Here is a 15162-nt window from a genome sequence, read left to right as displayed (position 1 = left end):
GTTTGGACCGGCTGCCTCTGCCTACCCTGGGCTGCACCCTTGTACCTTAGTACCTTTCTGGCCTCTGACAAGGCCGCAGTCTGGGGCTTTTCCGGCTGGGAGCGCCCCAGCTCCCTTGCCCTATTCCCCAGCCTTGCTCCCCTCAGGTACTCTGTTCAGCTTCCCAGCAGCCAGGCCCTTCTCCCTCTAGAGACAGAGAGAGACTATCTGCTCCTGGCCCACTGCCCTCTTATAAGGGCCAGCTGGGCCCTGATTGGTGCGTGGCCACAGCTGAGGCTGCTTCTCCATTCAGCCTTCCCCAGCCACAGCCCTCCCCCGGGGCTGCTTTTAAACCCTCTGGACAGGAGCGGGGTGACTACCCCGTTACACTGCCCCATCCCTTTTCAGGGCCTCCCCTCTCAAGTCCCTGCTTCTTCACCAGGTGCCAGGCCCTCCAGGCTTCAGGGGCCATAGAGGAAGTTCCTCTTCAGAACTGGGGAAAGGAATTCTACTCTCAGTACTTCCTCATTCCCTAAATCCCAGGGATGGATGAGATCTATCCTCGATCTCCTCAGTCTTAACAAGTACATCAGATATATGAGATTTCTCATGGTTATTACCCTAGCGACTATTTTTCCCTCTTTGAATCACAACAGCTGATTTGCTGCCCTCAATCTTCAGGATGCTTACTTCCATGAGGTAATTTTCCTAAGCCATAGGAGGTTTGAGATTTCTAGAGGCAGGTGAGCATTGTCCATACACTGTGCTTCCTTTTGGCCTGTCCTCTGCTCTCTGGGTATTTACCAAATGTATGACTGTAGTATATCTCAGAAAAACAGGGATTCACGTCCTTCCATCCCTGGATGATTGGTTAGTGAGAGGCAAGTCCAGAGAACAAGTCCTCTGTCATGTCCAGTTCACACTATGTCTCTTTGATTAGCTGGGCCTCATTTTGAACAAACGAAATACCAACTCAAAACATTGAGTTCATTGGTGCCCTACTAGACTCTTGAGTTCGAGAGCATTTCTGCTGAATGATTGATTTCAAGCAATTTGTCTCCTATGTCTGGCACTCCAGTCTCAACCTTCAGCTATGGTCCATGTATTCCTGAAGTTACTAGGCCATATGGCTGCAAGCGCTTACGTAGTCCAGCATGTGAGGTTGCTCCATCATCCTCTTCAAGTGTGATTGAAGTTAGTCTGTCGCCCAAGACAATCAAAGTGATGACATATGAAATAGCTCAGACCACATCTCCGTAGAGATTACAGGCACACTCAGTGAGGGCCCAAGTGACATCAATAGCATTCTTCAGTGATGATCTGATATTGGGCATTTGCAAGGCTGCTACCAGGTCTTCTGTGCATTTACCAAGCACATGCTGTTACTACTGCATCTGACCTAGAAGCAGTAGTAAACTTTTGGAAAGGCAGTTCTGCAGTCATTTCTTTAAGTAACCTCCGAGCCCCACCTCCTTGTGAGTCTCCTGAGTGAAGTACATGTCTGCAGCCACTCGAAGAAGAAAAAAAGATTGTTGCCTACCTGTACAGTAACTGTTGTTCTTTGAGATGTGGGTGCAGACATGTATTCCACGACCCATCCTCCAGCCCTACTGCATTAGAGCCCCAACTCTTGACATTCGCTGTGAAGGAACCGTGGGGGTTGGAGCCTGTGCTGCCCTTAAATATCCAGGGGAGGGGTTATTGGGCAAGAGGACACAAGCTCTGCCCTGTGGATACTGCTGGGCAAAGTTCTCCGGCTTTTGTGCTCTGGGCACATGCACACCTGAGCGGAATACATGTCTGCACCCACATCTCAGAGAACAGTAGTTACTGTACAGGTAGGTAACTGTCTTTTGTCTTCTAAATTGGAGAGACACAGGCCACTGACTTGGAAGGGCTGACATTTTCCTTTTATTCTCCCAGTGTCACCACTGATTTATTGGGCTCTGTCTTAGTGTCTGGAGTATCATAGCCTGTAAAGATAATTGGGGCAGTAACAATTGTGACCTTTATCAATTATGCCTGTTGGGGCTGAAATTGAATAATTAGCCCTCCTCGGAAGCTGCCAACGTTCCACAAAGGGCCCGGTGGAATTTTTATAAGACATTAAATCACACACAGAAGAACAATCTTGGAGCCCTTTATCCTGGCTTGTAAAGGATGCTGAGCTGTGTTTTTGGTTAAATATTTTCAGTGGGAGCTGTAATGTAAGTTTAATATCTATTATAGTTGTCTTGAAATAGAAGTCTACAGATAAATTTGCAATAGTATGCACACACAGTCAGCACCAGCAGTGACTGTCACTCCCTTATCTGCAGACAGTATACTTTACACACAAACTAACACAATTCTTGAGGAGTACATGCTTAGAAGATAGTCAAGAGGCGTTGCATATATAAAATATAATATATATATTTTAACGAAACAGTTTGAATAGAAAATGTTCTATCTGTTTTAAGAACATAACAACGGCCATACTGGGTCAGATCAAAGGTCCATCTAGCCCAGTATCCTGTCTTCCAATTGTGGCCAGTGCCAGGTGCCCTAGAGGGAATGAACAGAACAGGTAATCACCAAGTGATCCATCACTTGTCGCTCATTCCCAGCTTCTGGTTTCATTGGATTTTTTCCCCCTCCCCTCTCTTCTTCCACTGGAAAGCAGATAGTTTTGTTAGATTTTAAGAGAACCATACACCTGCCCAGCGTACTGAGCATTAATTCATTTTTTGTATTTTTTGTAATTTTTTTTTAGATTTTTTGTTAGATAGCATATTTGGATTGATTTGGTCAAAACTTTGTAATAGGCTAGGTGCTGAAAAAGCAAGTAATTTGGCAAAAGTTGGTCAATATCTATTGATACAAAAGAGTGATAGACCTTGTTTAACTAACAGACTGTGAGGATTTTATTATCCTGTTCTTGTATTTTACTTATAGAATTGCAGGGGCATCCTTTGGATGATGTGTGTACCATTTTGTATTTGAGGAATGAACGTACATACTTAAAAAGTGAGAGTGTGTTCTGTTTCTTTTCCAAAACTTATTGGTTTGTTTCACAGTGTATTCTCAGGAAAAAATAAACTCAATTTATTGAGTGTGGAGAGGGGGTTGGGAAGGAAAAAACCTTCCAACTCTGCTAATAGTGGAAAGAGGGTTCAGATAGAAAACCCACAGGTTCTATTTCTTCTCCCTTTCTTGTGACCACAGAGTTCCATTGGAAGTGGCATGAGATGGGCTGGTAGCTCTGCAGGGATCTCAGCCTTCAGCGCAGTCTTTACTGTAACTGGCCTATTCATCTCCTCGAGCACTCCCACCTTTCCATTGTCAGGCCATTTCTCTCCCCTTTTTTGGGGAAGGAGAATCATTCTCATGCTGCCCTAAATGCAGCTACAGATATTTGTCAGGGATGGGTGTTGCTGCCCCCTTTTCCCCAGCTCCCAGTGTGTGGGTCCACTCTTGGGATCTCGAACCTCAGTGGGTCACTTGTAGGTGGGCAGATTGGGCTGGACATTGCTTGAGGATACCCATCCAAAGCTGGAGTTCTGAAGTGAGTTCTTGTATCATAAATGGATTGAAGCATTTGTGTTGTGGCTTTATTTCATAGGAATTATTATTTCAACTGTCTTCTAAGAATCTGTAGAAGGCTCTAATCTCACCTTCAGATGCTGCTTTGATTCTGTCTCTCTAGATACCCGAATACAGCCTGTGAACTCCTGACCTCTGATGTGCCACAGATCAATGACAAGCTAGGAGGGGATGAAACTTTATTGAATATCCTGTATGACTTCTTGGATCACGAGCCGCCTTTGAACCCTTTGCTTGCCAGTTTCTTCAGCAAGACTATTGGGAATCTCATTGCAAGAAAAACTGAACAGGTAGTGATTGAGTCTATTTTGATACAAACACACTGATTACTAGTGATGTGGTTGTATGAGCACTGGACTGGCAATTTCTTCCGTCCTCCCCAGAGGAAGAAAATGCTGAGCTTTGTAGATCTGGTGTGGATTGCTGGAATTGGAAATGGAGTATGTATTTTGTAAGGCATCTTGTCAACCCTACCATTTGATGTGTGTGAATTGTTTGTGCACCTAGCAACTAGTATATAGCTTTCACTTTTGCTTCAGAGGGGCAGTTGTGTCTTGGGTATTGCACGTATGCCCATCCTTTGGCGTTTTAACGTATAAACTTGTCATACATGTATTGTGCATACAACTAAGAGGCTTGAAATATTTGCATACAGTATTACGGGGATGAGTTAACGCCATTCTAAATTTTACTTCCCTTTAACATGGAGATATTTTATAAAAAGGAGCCTCAGTGGGATTAAAAATTCTTCAGCTTCACCAGTGTCCTCAATCTTCATATATCTCAGTGGAATAGGATTTCTTTGGGACATGACAAAGGACTGTTAATGGAGTTCTGTTTGGCATTTCTTTGCAGTGAGATGTTCCTTTGCATCCCTATTCTCTCTCAAGAAGAATTATTTATCCTCCTAGCTGTTTCTTATTGTTTGGTTGATTGAAACAGAAATTTTGGGAGTACTGAGAGCTCTGTGATGTCACCTCCATGTATTGTACAGAAAACTCATGTTGCATTTTTTTTTAAAGGTGGTTGCATTTTTGAGAAGAAAAGACCAATTTATTAGCCTGGTACTAAAGCATATTGATACATCTGCAATGATGGACCTGCTGCTTCGTCTGATCAGCTGCGTGGAACCAGCACCTCTACGGCAGGAAGTATTAAACGTGAGTCTTGCTTAACGTTTCTCTGTGTTTGGTGCAGGGGGGGAGAGGAGAATTTCTGAGGAGATATTACTCAGTTTCAAGTAATACGAGAGTAAATTCACTCCTCTTCTAAAAACATATTTTTTCTTGCTTGTGCTAAGATCCACTGATCTGGTGCAATGGGTATGTCAGCTTCCTTGTAGCTTGGGGGCAGAATTAGGCCTGTCAGTCACTGGCAACAGGAATGCCCCACGTCCTGAAGTTCCCTTCATTTGTTCCTGAGCCCCCAGTGAGCGGCAGGCTCAACAAGACCTCTTGCTGCCGAGCTTTTCTGAGGGGAATTCCCAAACTTTATTTCAGACTAACTGTTTGTCTCAATAACAGGCTCCTTGGGGATCCCTACTCATATTTCTGGTTGAGACCTCCATGGGAAAAACAGACCTATCTGGCCCATGTGGATCCTATGCACAGAGAGGGTTAGAGCTTCTGGGAAGCCCATCAGTAAACCCCAGGCCAATGCATTTCTTGAGAGACCCATAAAGGGCCCATGTGGAAGAAGGGAAACAAATAAGCCCAGCCTCTTCAAGGACAGGGAGATTGATAAACATATGAAATATTTCTGGAGCAATCTCTGAGCCCAGTTTTGCTCCCCCCTCAGAAGCAGGCTCATGGGGACAAGCTTCTAAAGGGGAAATAAATGAATACTAAAATCAACGCTTGGCACACTGCTCACCTTCATGAAGAGCAGCATGGCAGATCAGCCAGAAAATATCAGACCATTGACATGTGCTGATTCCTCTAGGCATGAATATGCCCCACCCCCCAAAAAAGGGAGCTCTTCTTCCTTTTTAGGGAGGAAGGCTAACGGCCCAAATCGGAGATAGGGAATCAAATAGTCAAAAACCAACCAACCAAACAAAAAAACATTAGAGGATAAATTCTCTGAGGTAAGAGTGTACTGAGTATTGTGAAACTAGGCTTAGGAGCTGCCCTAGACAAGCTATGACTCTGTATCCCTCTTCATGCACCCTGGGAGAGTGTAATAGAGGGAAAGGGATTTCCCGCCACACCAAAAAGATTGGTAAAGTATGAGGCTGTTATCCCGACCTGCAACTTTGGGTCATCATGTGCCATAGAAGGCATATGTGCTAGAGAGATTGGAGGTATGCGTAGGACAAGCAAACAAATAGGAGATGGATGCTGGCATCCTTTGTGGAATAGAGAGGGAGGAACTATGTGTTTAAGATACAAGATCAGATAAGTTGGGAGCAGCTAAATTGGGATGGGGCTTGAAGGGAAAGACCAGAAGTTGGATTTTGACACAGTGGGGAAAGGGAAGCTAATGGAGGGATGTAAAGAAGGGAGAGTGACTTGATTAAAATGACAGGTTAGTCATTTGGCTAACCAAAGCATTTTGGTTGGACTTGTTTGTGTGACATGGGTGTCCGGTAGGCCAGAGAGAAAAGGTCAAGACAGGAAATAAGGACTTGAATGGTAGTTTTAGATGCACAAAGAGAATAGACTGTTTCTCTGAAATGTTATGGCAACAGAAATAGCAACATTTAGATATGGCTAGGATGTGTGGGTCTAAAGAGAGAGAGTGAAGTTAAAGCTGCCCATATTATGAGCTTGAGTGGGAGGATAGTGGTAATATCAATAGCAAGAAAGGGAGTTCAGTTTTTGCCATGCTGAGTTTAAGATGATTGCCAGACTTACACAAGGAGATATTGAAGAGACTGGCTAAGATGTGGGATTTGGATAGGGAGTGACAGGTCAGGGGTACAGAGATAAATTTCAGTCATCAGCAGGAAGACGGTATTTGAAGCCACATGAGCAGATAAGATCCTCTGGAAAGTGGGTGTAGATGGAGGAGGAGGAGGGAGTCTGAGGGACCCCCACTGATAAAGGGAAATGGGTGGAGGAGGGAGACTCTAAATGAGACACAAGGAATGAACAGAGAGGTAGGAGGATAATTAGGAGCAGATGGGATTGTACAAACTAATGGAGGACAGGATTTTGAACAGTCAGGGAATGGTCAGTGGTATTCATAGCAGTTAAGAGATCAAAAAGGATGGAATAGAGGTCATAAGATTTGGTTAGGAAGAAGTCACTAGAAGCTTTAGTAAGAACAGTTTCAGAAGAGTGGAGAGGGCAGAAGCCAAGTTGGAGATGAAGTTGGAGGAGAGGAACTTGGGTATAATGGTTATAGATGGCATGGTTTGGAGGTTTGGGAGGTAAAGAGAATAAGAGGAGATAGGACAATAGTTGGAGAGGTAGGAGGAGGTAAAGGGTTGGACCAAGGTCCCAGACCAAAGGAGGACCACTTTTTATGAAAGTGGGAAGACCAAGTTTAACCTAACAGCACTGTTGTGGCAACTGAAAATTTCAGCTGTTTTCTGTAATGTAAACAGAGCTTCTGGACCATCTTTAAACACTTGATAGTAGGGTGATGGGGGACATATAACTAGATTTATGAATCTTGTCCTTTCCCCTCAGCCGATGCAGAATTGTTATGGCAGTATATTTTAAAGTACTGTGTCCACTTTCCATAGGAGAATATTCCCTGATCAAAGAGACTTCGCAGATAGGCTGTGTTTCCTTTGTAATCCACCTGCTCACCTCTTACTTCCTTTCTGGTTGTTGATGGTGGCTGAGACCCTTCTGGGAGAGAAGGGGCTTTGTAAAAGTCTGTCCTAATAAAGGTTCAGCTGGTGTTAATGGGGAATGATGCCTCCTGGAGAGGGGAGCAGGTTGCTGGGACCTAGGGTCCCTAGAACAGCTCCCACACTGGGCTGATGAGGAAAGAGAAAGAAAGCACATGTTAAAACCCAAATTAATAAGTCCAGTTTGAGTATAAACATAGTTAAGATTCAGACAGGGAACCACATTCTTGACTAATTGGCTCAGTGTTTTCTGAAGATGTTACTCCCTTGTCTGCTTATATCTTGATCTTCACTCCAACGGTCTGGAAGTTGAAATTGGACAAATTCAGACTGGAAATAATTACCGTCACTGTTAAAAATTTGCATCTTAACCACTGCAATAGCTTACCAAGGGTCATGGTGGATTCTCCATTATTGGAACTTTTAAATCAAGAGTGGATGTTTTTCTAAAAGATCTGCTCTAGTTCAAACAGGAATTAATTCAGGGAAGTTCTCTGGCCTGTGTTATGCAGGAGGTCAGGCTAGATGATCACAGTGGTCCCTTCATGCCTTACAACCTATAAATCTATGGGCACAATATGTTAGGTGGTATTGGCACAGATATCCTTTGTGGTTGAGGTCAGGTCACAAAAACCACTATACCCATTGCTTGAGACATTAGACTTAATTAAGGTGTTTGACTTGGTACTGTATGACATTTTGATTAAAAAAACAAACCTAGATGGTATAAAATTAACATAGGACACATTAAATGGATTAAAATCTGGATAATGGATAGGTCTCAAAATGTAATTGTAAACTGCCAATCATCGTCGAATAGGTATGTTTCTAGTGGGGTGCCACAGGGACTGGTTCTTAGCCCCCTACACTATTTAACATTTTTATCAGTGATCTGGAAGAAAACATAAAATCATCACTGATAAAGTTTGCAGATGACGCACAATTTGGGAGTGGTAAATAATGAAGGGGACAGGTCACTTCTCTGATCACAGAGTGGTCTAGATTGCTTAGTAAACTGGGCACAAACAAAATATTCATCTTAATACAGCTAAATATAAATGTGTACACCTAGGACCAAAGAATGTAGGCCATATTTAGAGAACAGGGGACTCTATCCTGGGAACCAGTGACTGTGAAAAAAGATTGGGAGTTCTGGTGGTTAAGCAGCTGAACATGGCATTGCTGTAGCCAGAAGGGCAAATGCAATTCTTGGATGCATAAATAAGGGAATCTGAAGCAGGAATAGAGAGGTTATTTTACCTCTGTATTTGGCACTGGTGCAACCAGTGCTGCATTAGTGTGTCCATTTCTGGTGCCCATAATTGAAGAAGAATGTTGATAAATTGGAGAGGGTTCAGAGAAGAGCCACGAGAATGACTGAAGGACTCAAAAACGTGCCTTATTGTAATACATTCAAAGCTCTGAATCTATCTAGCTTAACAAAGAGAAGGTTATGGGGTGACTTGATTACCTACATGGGGAACAAATATTTAATAATGAGCTCTTCAGTCTAGCAGATAAAGGTCTAACATTATTCAATGGCTGGGAGTTGAAGTTAGGCAAATTCAGTTTGGTGTGTAAGTAAGGTGTAAATTTTTAGCAGTGAAACTAATTAACCATTGGAACAGTTCACCAACGGTTGTGGTGGATTCTCCAACACTGACAATTTTAAAATCGAGATTGGATATTTTTATGTAAAATATCTGCTCTGTGAATTATTGTGGGGAAGTTTATGGTCTGTTATACAGGAGGTTAGATTAGATTACCACAGTGGTTTCGTTTGGTTTTTGAATCTATTATATGTATTATATATATATATATATATATATATATATATATATATATATTTGGAATCTATTATATTTATATATAAAACTAGAGAATTAAAACAAGACACATTGTAGGAAAAAATTATGCATTGGTCAGGAAATGGATCTGATGACTTAATAGGTCTTACTCATCTCTATTTTCTGTGTTTCCATAATATTTATTTGTATTAAGAAACATAGTGAATCCATCTCAGTTGGCTTCAACTCCCATTAAATTTACTGACTTGGTCTGGCAGTTGTTGCAGGGACAATACATAGCAAAGATTTGATGTTATTTGGTCAGTACAAGTTAACATACAACAATTTCTAGCCCTGAGGAAGTGGAGTGTAGTACTTATGTCTTGTGGACTGTGAAATAGAGGGAGACTAATTTTCCTTATTGTATGTATCCCTTGCTAAGCAGTGCTTGCCGTAAGTAGCAACTGACCGAGTTATGTGATCTCAAACCAGGGACTCTTTCCTTTCTCCTCAGTGGCTTAATGAAGCAAAAGTAATTCAGAGACTTGTGGCGCTGATCCATTCGAGCCAGGATGAGGATGTGAGTGTGACATCACTTATTTTTTGTCTGATTTTGTAAACTTAATAAGAGGTCTATAAGCATGGGCACTTGAGAGTACTCTTTCTCTAACTCTTGATTTTGTCTGATTTTGTAAACTTAATAAGAGGCCTATAAGCATGAGCACTTGAGAGTACTCTTTCTCTAACTCCTGGAAGAATGCCCATCTTGCTAATGGGAAGAGAATAGTAACGGAGAGTATGTGTGGCAGTGCTGTCCTTCTTTTGAGTACCCAGCCTGACATCAATTAGTGGGGTTTTCTCTAGCTATTTGAGTACCAGTTTCCTGATTATTCAAAGCCAAGCTCTGTATGGTATGAATTTAGATGGAATCCTTATAATCAATGATGATTCAATGGGGTTTATTGAGAACTTGCTTCTTGGAGTATGCTATTGAAAGACTTTGACAACTGGCTAGTAGTGGTCTTTAGCTAATGTTTAAGCCAAAAACAATGTTTTTGTTTTAATATCCTACTAAAATCTACAAGATGCACTTAAGGGAATTTGAGCCTATGCAAAAAATGTGCCAAGTATTAGATTATACAGATAAAAATGGACAGCTCAAATACTGCAACTAAAGGTTTGTGACATAAACCAGTGGTATTTAAGGAATTTTGTTAAAGAACTCTTTTGTGTGTTTCATATTTTTAAGGAAGTAAGAAATATTACTGAGTAGAGATAAGCAAAGATGAAACATCTGCAGTAACAGTCTTGACCGAAAAACGATAGAAAAAAACCCCTCATTTTGAAATTTTACAGTTTATTTTAACTTACGAGTTAAAGAAAACCCTTTCTTTGATTCTAAAATCTTTCTGTTAATTATGTTGCGGATATGAATGATGCTTTCAATCTAAGCGTATATCTTCATAGCTAGTTAATTAAGGCAGAATATATCTGATCTTCCATCTTATCTTGGAGTACTGCTGGCTTTGAGCTGAGGGATTCTTGTTTGCTTAGTTCCATGCATTGCTGGCTGCTGTTCTCTCTTCTGTCCCAACTGCATTACATTTCCTCTGAAGGCCATGATGAACCCAGCTGTGCAGTTAGTACTTAAATGTGACCTTTGACATTGTTTACAGAGGCAATCAAATGCTTCCCAGACCTTGTGTGATATCATAAGACTGAGCAGAGACCAGGGAAACCAGCTACAGGAGATATCTGAGCCTGACCCGCTTCTCACAGCACTGGAATCGTAAGTACATGTCAGAGGAGTATTACTAAACTAAAATGACTGTTGCTGGTAATGTTATTTCCTGATACATCTGGGGCATGAACCGTGCAGTAAATAATCTCAGACCTTTGCCACACTCCTCACAATTGTTCTAACTAATGATATTTATTGTTGCTACATTATGGTAACACCCAGAGGCCCCAATCAAGCTTTACTGTACTTTTGCATTGTACAAAGACATAGGAAAACTTGGTCTCTGCCCTGAAAAGCCTACACTAATAAAAAAGACACCACTGTTGAGAGTGACAAACAGAAGGGAACTGGGAAGATGTAATGGGAGTAATGCTCTCAGCAGAGTGTCTGACTACTTCATAAACATTAATTTATTTCCACAGCTCCCCTGTGAGAGGTTGATGTTAGCATCCTACTCCATATAAGGGAATTCATAACCTTAACTGCTTCAGTTCCTTTGCTGCTGCAGGGAGCAAACTGAACTTTCCCTCATGCCCTCAGGCTAGATCGTCTCTTAGCCTAGCTTCATATTTTCTTGTCAATAGTTAGTTTAGAGCATTATAGGACAGCTCCGTATATATAGCCTCCCTCATCCTGAGGGCCTTCAGTTCCTCAGCAGGACTGTGTGTTGGACACTGAGTTTTGTATGGGCTTCCAGAGATGTGCCCTCTTGCCTGATGATCGTACCAGAAATGAACACCTACATCTGGTGATCTGAGACCCACCTGGTAACCCAGTGCATGGTTTGCTGTGTCTTCACGGCTGTGCTAGAAGGGATTGATGCCTGAGGTTCCAGGCTCTAACTGCCTACAGCCTGATATTCAGAGAGGCCCATCAAGGGTACCAAGACCAGCCTTCATGCCAAGGTAAATTTTTCTGTTATGGCTTCACCTCTGTGATTTATCATGGGCTTGAGATCTGAATCTTTTTTTGCCCACTACTGGGAGCAAATCCTTTACCTAGCACCATCTGACTCCACTGGTGCCAGTTTAATCTAAATAGGTACGGACACCACCTATTAAGGCCTCAGTAGCCTTTAGTGATGATAGAGGAAGCACCGACTTTGGTGTCTGCTCTTTACTCGCACTATTGCTCTTGGAACTGACTCTGGACTTGTCTTCCGAGGCTGATGCCTCTGTTTTGGAACCAAAAGTCCACATGGATGCTACTCCAGGTAAAGGGAAAGAGAAGAGGAAGCACATCTTCCCATAAGAGGGGCTCAAGCAGAAGAAAAAGGAAGGGCCATCTCTCTTCTCCTTTGTGCTTTCTGACCTACAAATTCTTTGAAGATGCTCAAATGGCACTGCTGTCACCTCCTCTCTACGCTCCTCTAGAGTGGGATGTCTCTGGACTGACTAATTTAGACTCCTTGTTGTTTTGGATCCTGATAACACCTTTAGTCTCTCTTTGCCTAAGGAGTGTCCACTATTGAGGCTACTAGCCACCTGTCTGCATGCTTTTCCATTGCTTCGCTTGGTACCTGCATAGATTTTCTCTGGTCTCAATCCGGAATCACCTCAGAATAGCTTCATCCCCTTCAGAAATTAACCTGGAGGGTCCCCGACTTTGAGATTCCAGTCTTCTTCCCTCATCTCAGATCCAGGCATCATGCAAGGCCCTCTTCAGCTCCTTACGTGGTCCTTATACAGGACTCCATGAAAGCCTTGCTAGAGGCTGTGAGAACAACTGCAGCATTAACTGCCCTGCTGATACTGATACCTTTTCTGGCACTATTGCCTCCCTCAGCACCAGTCCCCTCGTCAGCGCCTATTCCTCACTCAGCACCAACACAACCTTCCTTGCCAGCACCAATGCCTGCACCAGACCCCTCAGATCTGTAGAAAGGGTCTACCTATTTTTGAGGAATGGAATGAGACTCCCTCAGAGAGACCATACAAATTCCCTTCTGAGGAGCATTTAGGTGGCACCTCAGCAGAATATCATATTAGTGCTTCATCTGTTTTCTCTCCTGACTGACAGAGGTGGTTTCATGCAAGGTCCACTCATCTTTATACAGAAGCTGTCAATCTCTGGAATTGACGCATCTGTCACCAGGTCACCCGCTCAGCAGTGCACCTTCCAGGGGAGCACAACACTTTCTCAGACTGCCTCAGCAGGCATTTCTCTAGAGACCGTGAGTGGGAACTGAGTGACTCAGTAGTGCAGAGCATCTTTCAGTAATGGAGATTCTTGTTGTGGGGATTTCTTTGCATCTCAAGAGAACAGCCTACTGTTCCTGCGCAGCTAGAGGCCACAATTCCAGAGGAGATGCATTTCTAGTACAGTGTTCAGAACCACTGATGTACTCATTCCCATTCTTTCCTTTTGCCCTGAGTCCTGAGAGAGTGCAAACAAGACGAAGTGTCAGTGATCCTAGTGGCCATTCAGGTTCACCAGCTTTCTCCAGATGTCCTCATACCTTGACCCAGGACAAGGGCAAGATCCTCTGTCCCAATCCAACGTCTCTCCAGCTAGCAGCTTTGTATTTGGATGGACACTGAGCTTAGAAAGGGTTTGCTCAGTGGCCATACCATTCCTCATTAGCAATAGCAGAAAAGACTCCAGGAGAAAATGAAATGGAAAACATTCTGTACCTGGTGCCAGCATCGTTGGATACCCACAGAAAGTTCCAAAATCCCGTCTTCTTCTGACTATCACCTATCTCTAAATATTTCAGGGCTGTCCCTTAGCACCATGCAAGTACACTTGGTAGCTATTAGTGTTTTTCACTCTCCAGTGGACAATCATTTAGTCTTTGCCCATCTGACAACAGTAAGATTTCAGAAGGGGCTTGTCACAATCTTTCTTCAGTGCTGAAATCTACTGTGATATGGTACCACACTTCAGTTCTTTCAGCATGAACAAATCCCCCATTCGAGCTTTTAGCTTCATGTACCTTCACTCATTTGTGAAGGTTGCCTTTCTGGCTGCAGTGTTTGGAAGCAGAAAAGCAGGTGAGCTGGGGCTCTTATGGCGGACTTTACCTATATGGTCTTCCACGAGGATAAAATTTCATTGACATTACATCCAAAGTTGATTCCTAAAGTAATCTTGGAATTCCATCTGAGCCAGGTCGTCCATCTACCCATCTTCTATTCAAAACCCCACGCCTCCAGAGAAAACAGGAAGCTCCACCCTTTGGATGTCCATCAAGCATTGGCATTCTGCCCGCAGAGGACAAAACCCTTCAGGAAATCTCCCAAACTATTTGTATCTTTCACCAACCTATGAGAAGGGGAATCTCAGACTGCATCCTGGTTTGTTATGAATTAATGGTGGCCGCTCCCACAAGGTGTTAGAGCCCACTTGATCAGAGTCCAGGCTGCATCATTAGCTTCCCTCTGTGATGGATCTGTGGCGCAGCCACATATGGCTCTGTGCATAACTTTTGTGAGACAGTACACTGTTGTACAAGATTCTACAACAGATGCATCCTTTGGGAGAACGGTCATCTATTCTGTGGTACAGCAGGGCCCCTTGCACCCTCCTCCTCCTCAGTGAATACTGCTTGTGAGTCATCGCAAGTGGAGTACACACCGGGACCATCACTTGAAGAAGCAAAAGAGATAACTGGAGTTCTTCCAGATCTGTACATAGTTGTAGTCCACTACTCACTTTCCTCCTCTGCTCTGGATCCTTATTGTAAAGTTATTTGGGATAGAGAAGGCACTGGAGAGGTGAATGGCCCTCACTGGTTCTTTATACCCTTGGTTTGGAGCATGAGGAGGAGAAGGGTGCAGGCCTGGACCAACGGACACACTGCTAGTGAAAAATCTTCCTGTCTCAGGTGCATGGTGCATATGTGCACCTTGAATGGAATACACAGTGGGTACCACACAGCTCAGAGAACTCCAGTGACTGTTTAGGGTAAGTAACCTCTCTTCTACCGGTTTCCACAAAGCAGTGAGAGTTAGGGATTAACAACTGAAGTGCATAGACTTGGAAAGCATTGTTTGTAGCCCTACCTATGATTTTCAAAGTGGGAAATGTCCTTTGTACTGGTTTTTGGAGGAATGTTCAAAACATATTTGTAGAAGCCACTTTGGAAAAATAGATTTGGTCACAGATGAGGAACTAGAGATTGCATTCAGATCATTATGGATGAGTGAGAGAGTGCACAGTGCCAACCAAAACTTTGTCTTGATGCTGTCTTTTGTTTATTGTACACATTAGACTACAGTGACATGAAATGGGCAATCAAGGATTACCTGTTTGCCACACGCTAGGCGAGT

General features: G+C 43.0%; 1 protein-coding gene across 4 annotated transcripts in view; it reads left to right on the top strand.

Annotated features, from left to right (window-relative positions):
* Positions 1–15162, top strand: part of PPP6R2 (protein phosphatase 6 regulatory subunit 2) — a 157507-nt gene that overhangs the window by 81505 nt on the left and 60840 nt on the right. For all 4 annotated transcript variants that reach the window (XM_074942780.1, XM_074942777.1, XM_074942776.1 and 1 more), the window contains exons 4-7: positions 3665–3851; positions 4584–4721; positions 9665–9730; positions 10827–10939. In XM_074942780.1, coding sequence (XP_074798881.1) covers positions 3665–3851; positions 4584–4721; positions 9665–9730; positions 10827–10939 — 504 coding nt within the window. The remainder of the gene's footprint in view (positions 1–3664; positions 3852–4583; positions 4722–9664; positions 9731–10826; positions 10940–15162) is intronic.

Source organism: Natator depressus, chromosome 1, assembly GCF_965152275.1.
Source record: "Natator depressus isolate rNatDep1 chromosome 1, rNatDep2.hap1, whole genome shotgun sequence".
Classification (NCBI taxonomy): Eukaryota; Metazoa; Chordata; order Testudines; family Cheloniidae; genus Natator; species Natator depressus.
Note: the sequence above shows the minus strand (reverse complement) of the source record. Positions and strands in the feature narration are given on the sequence as shown.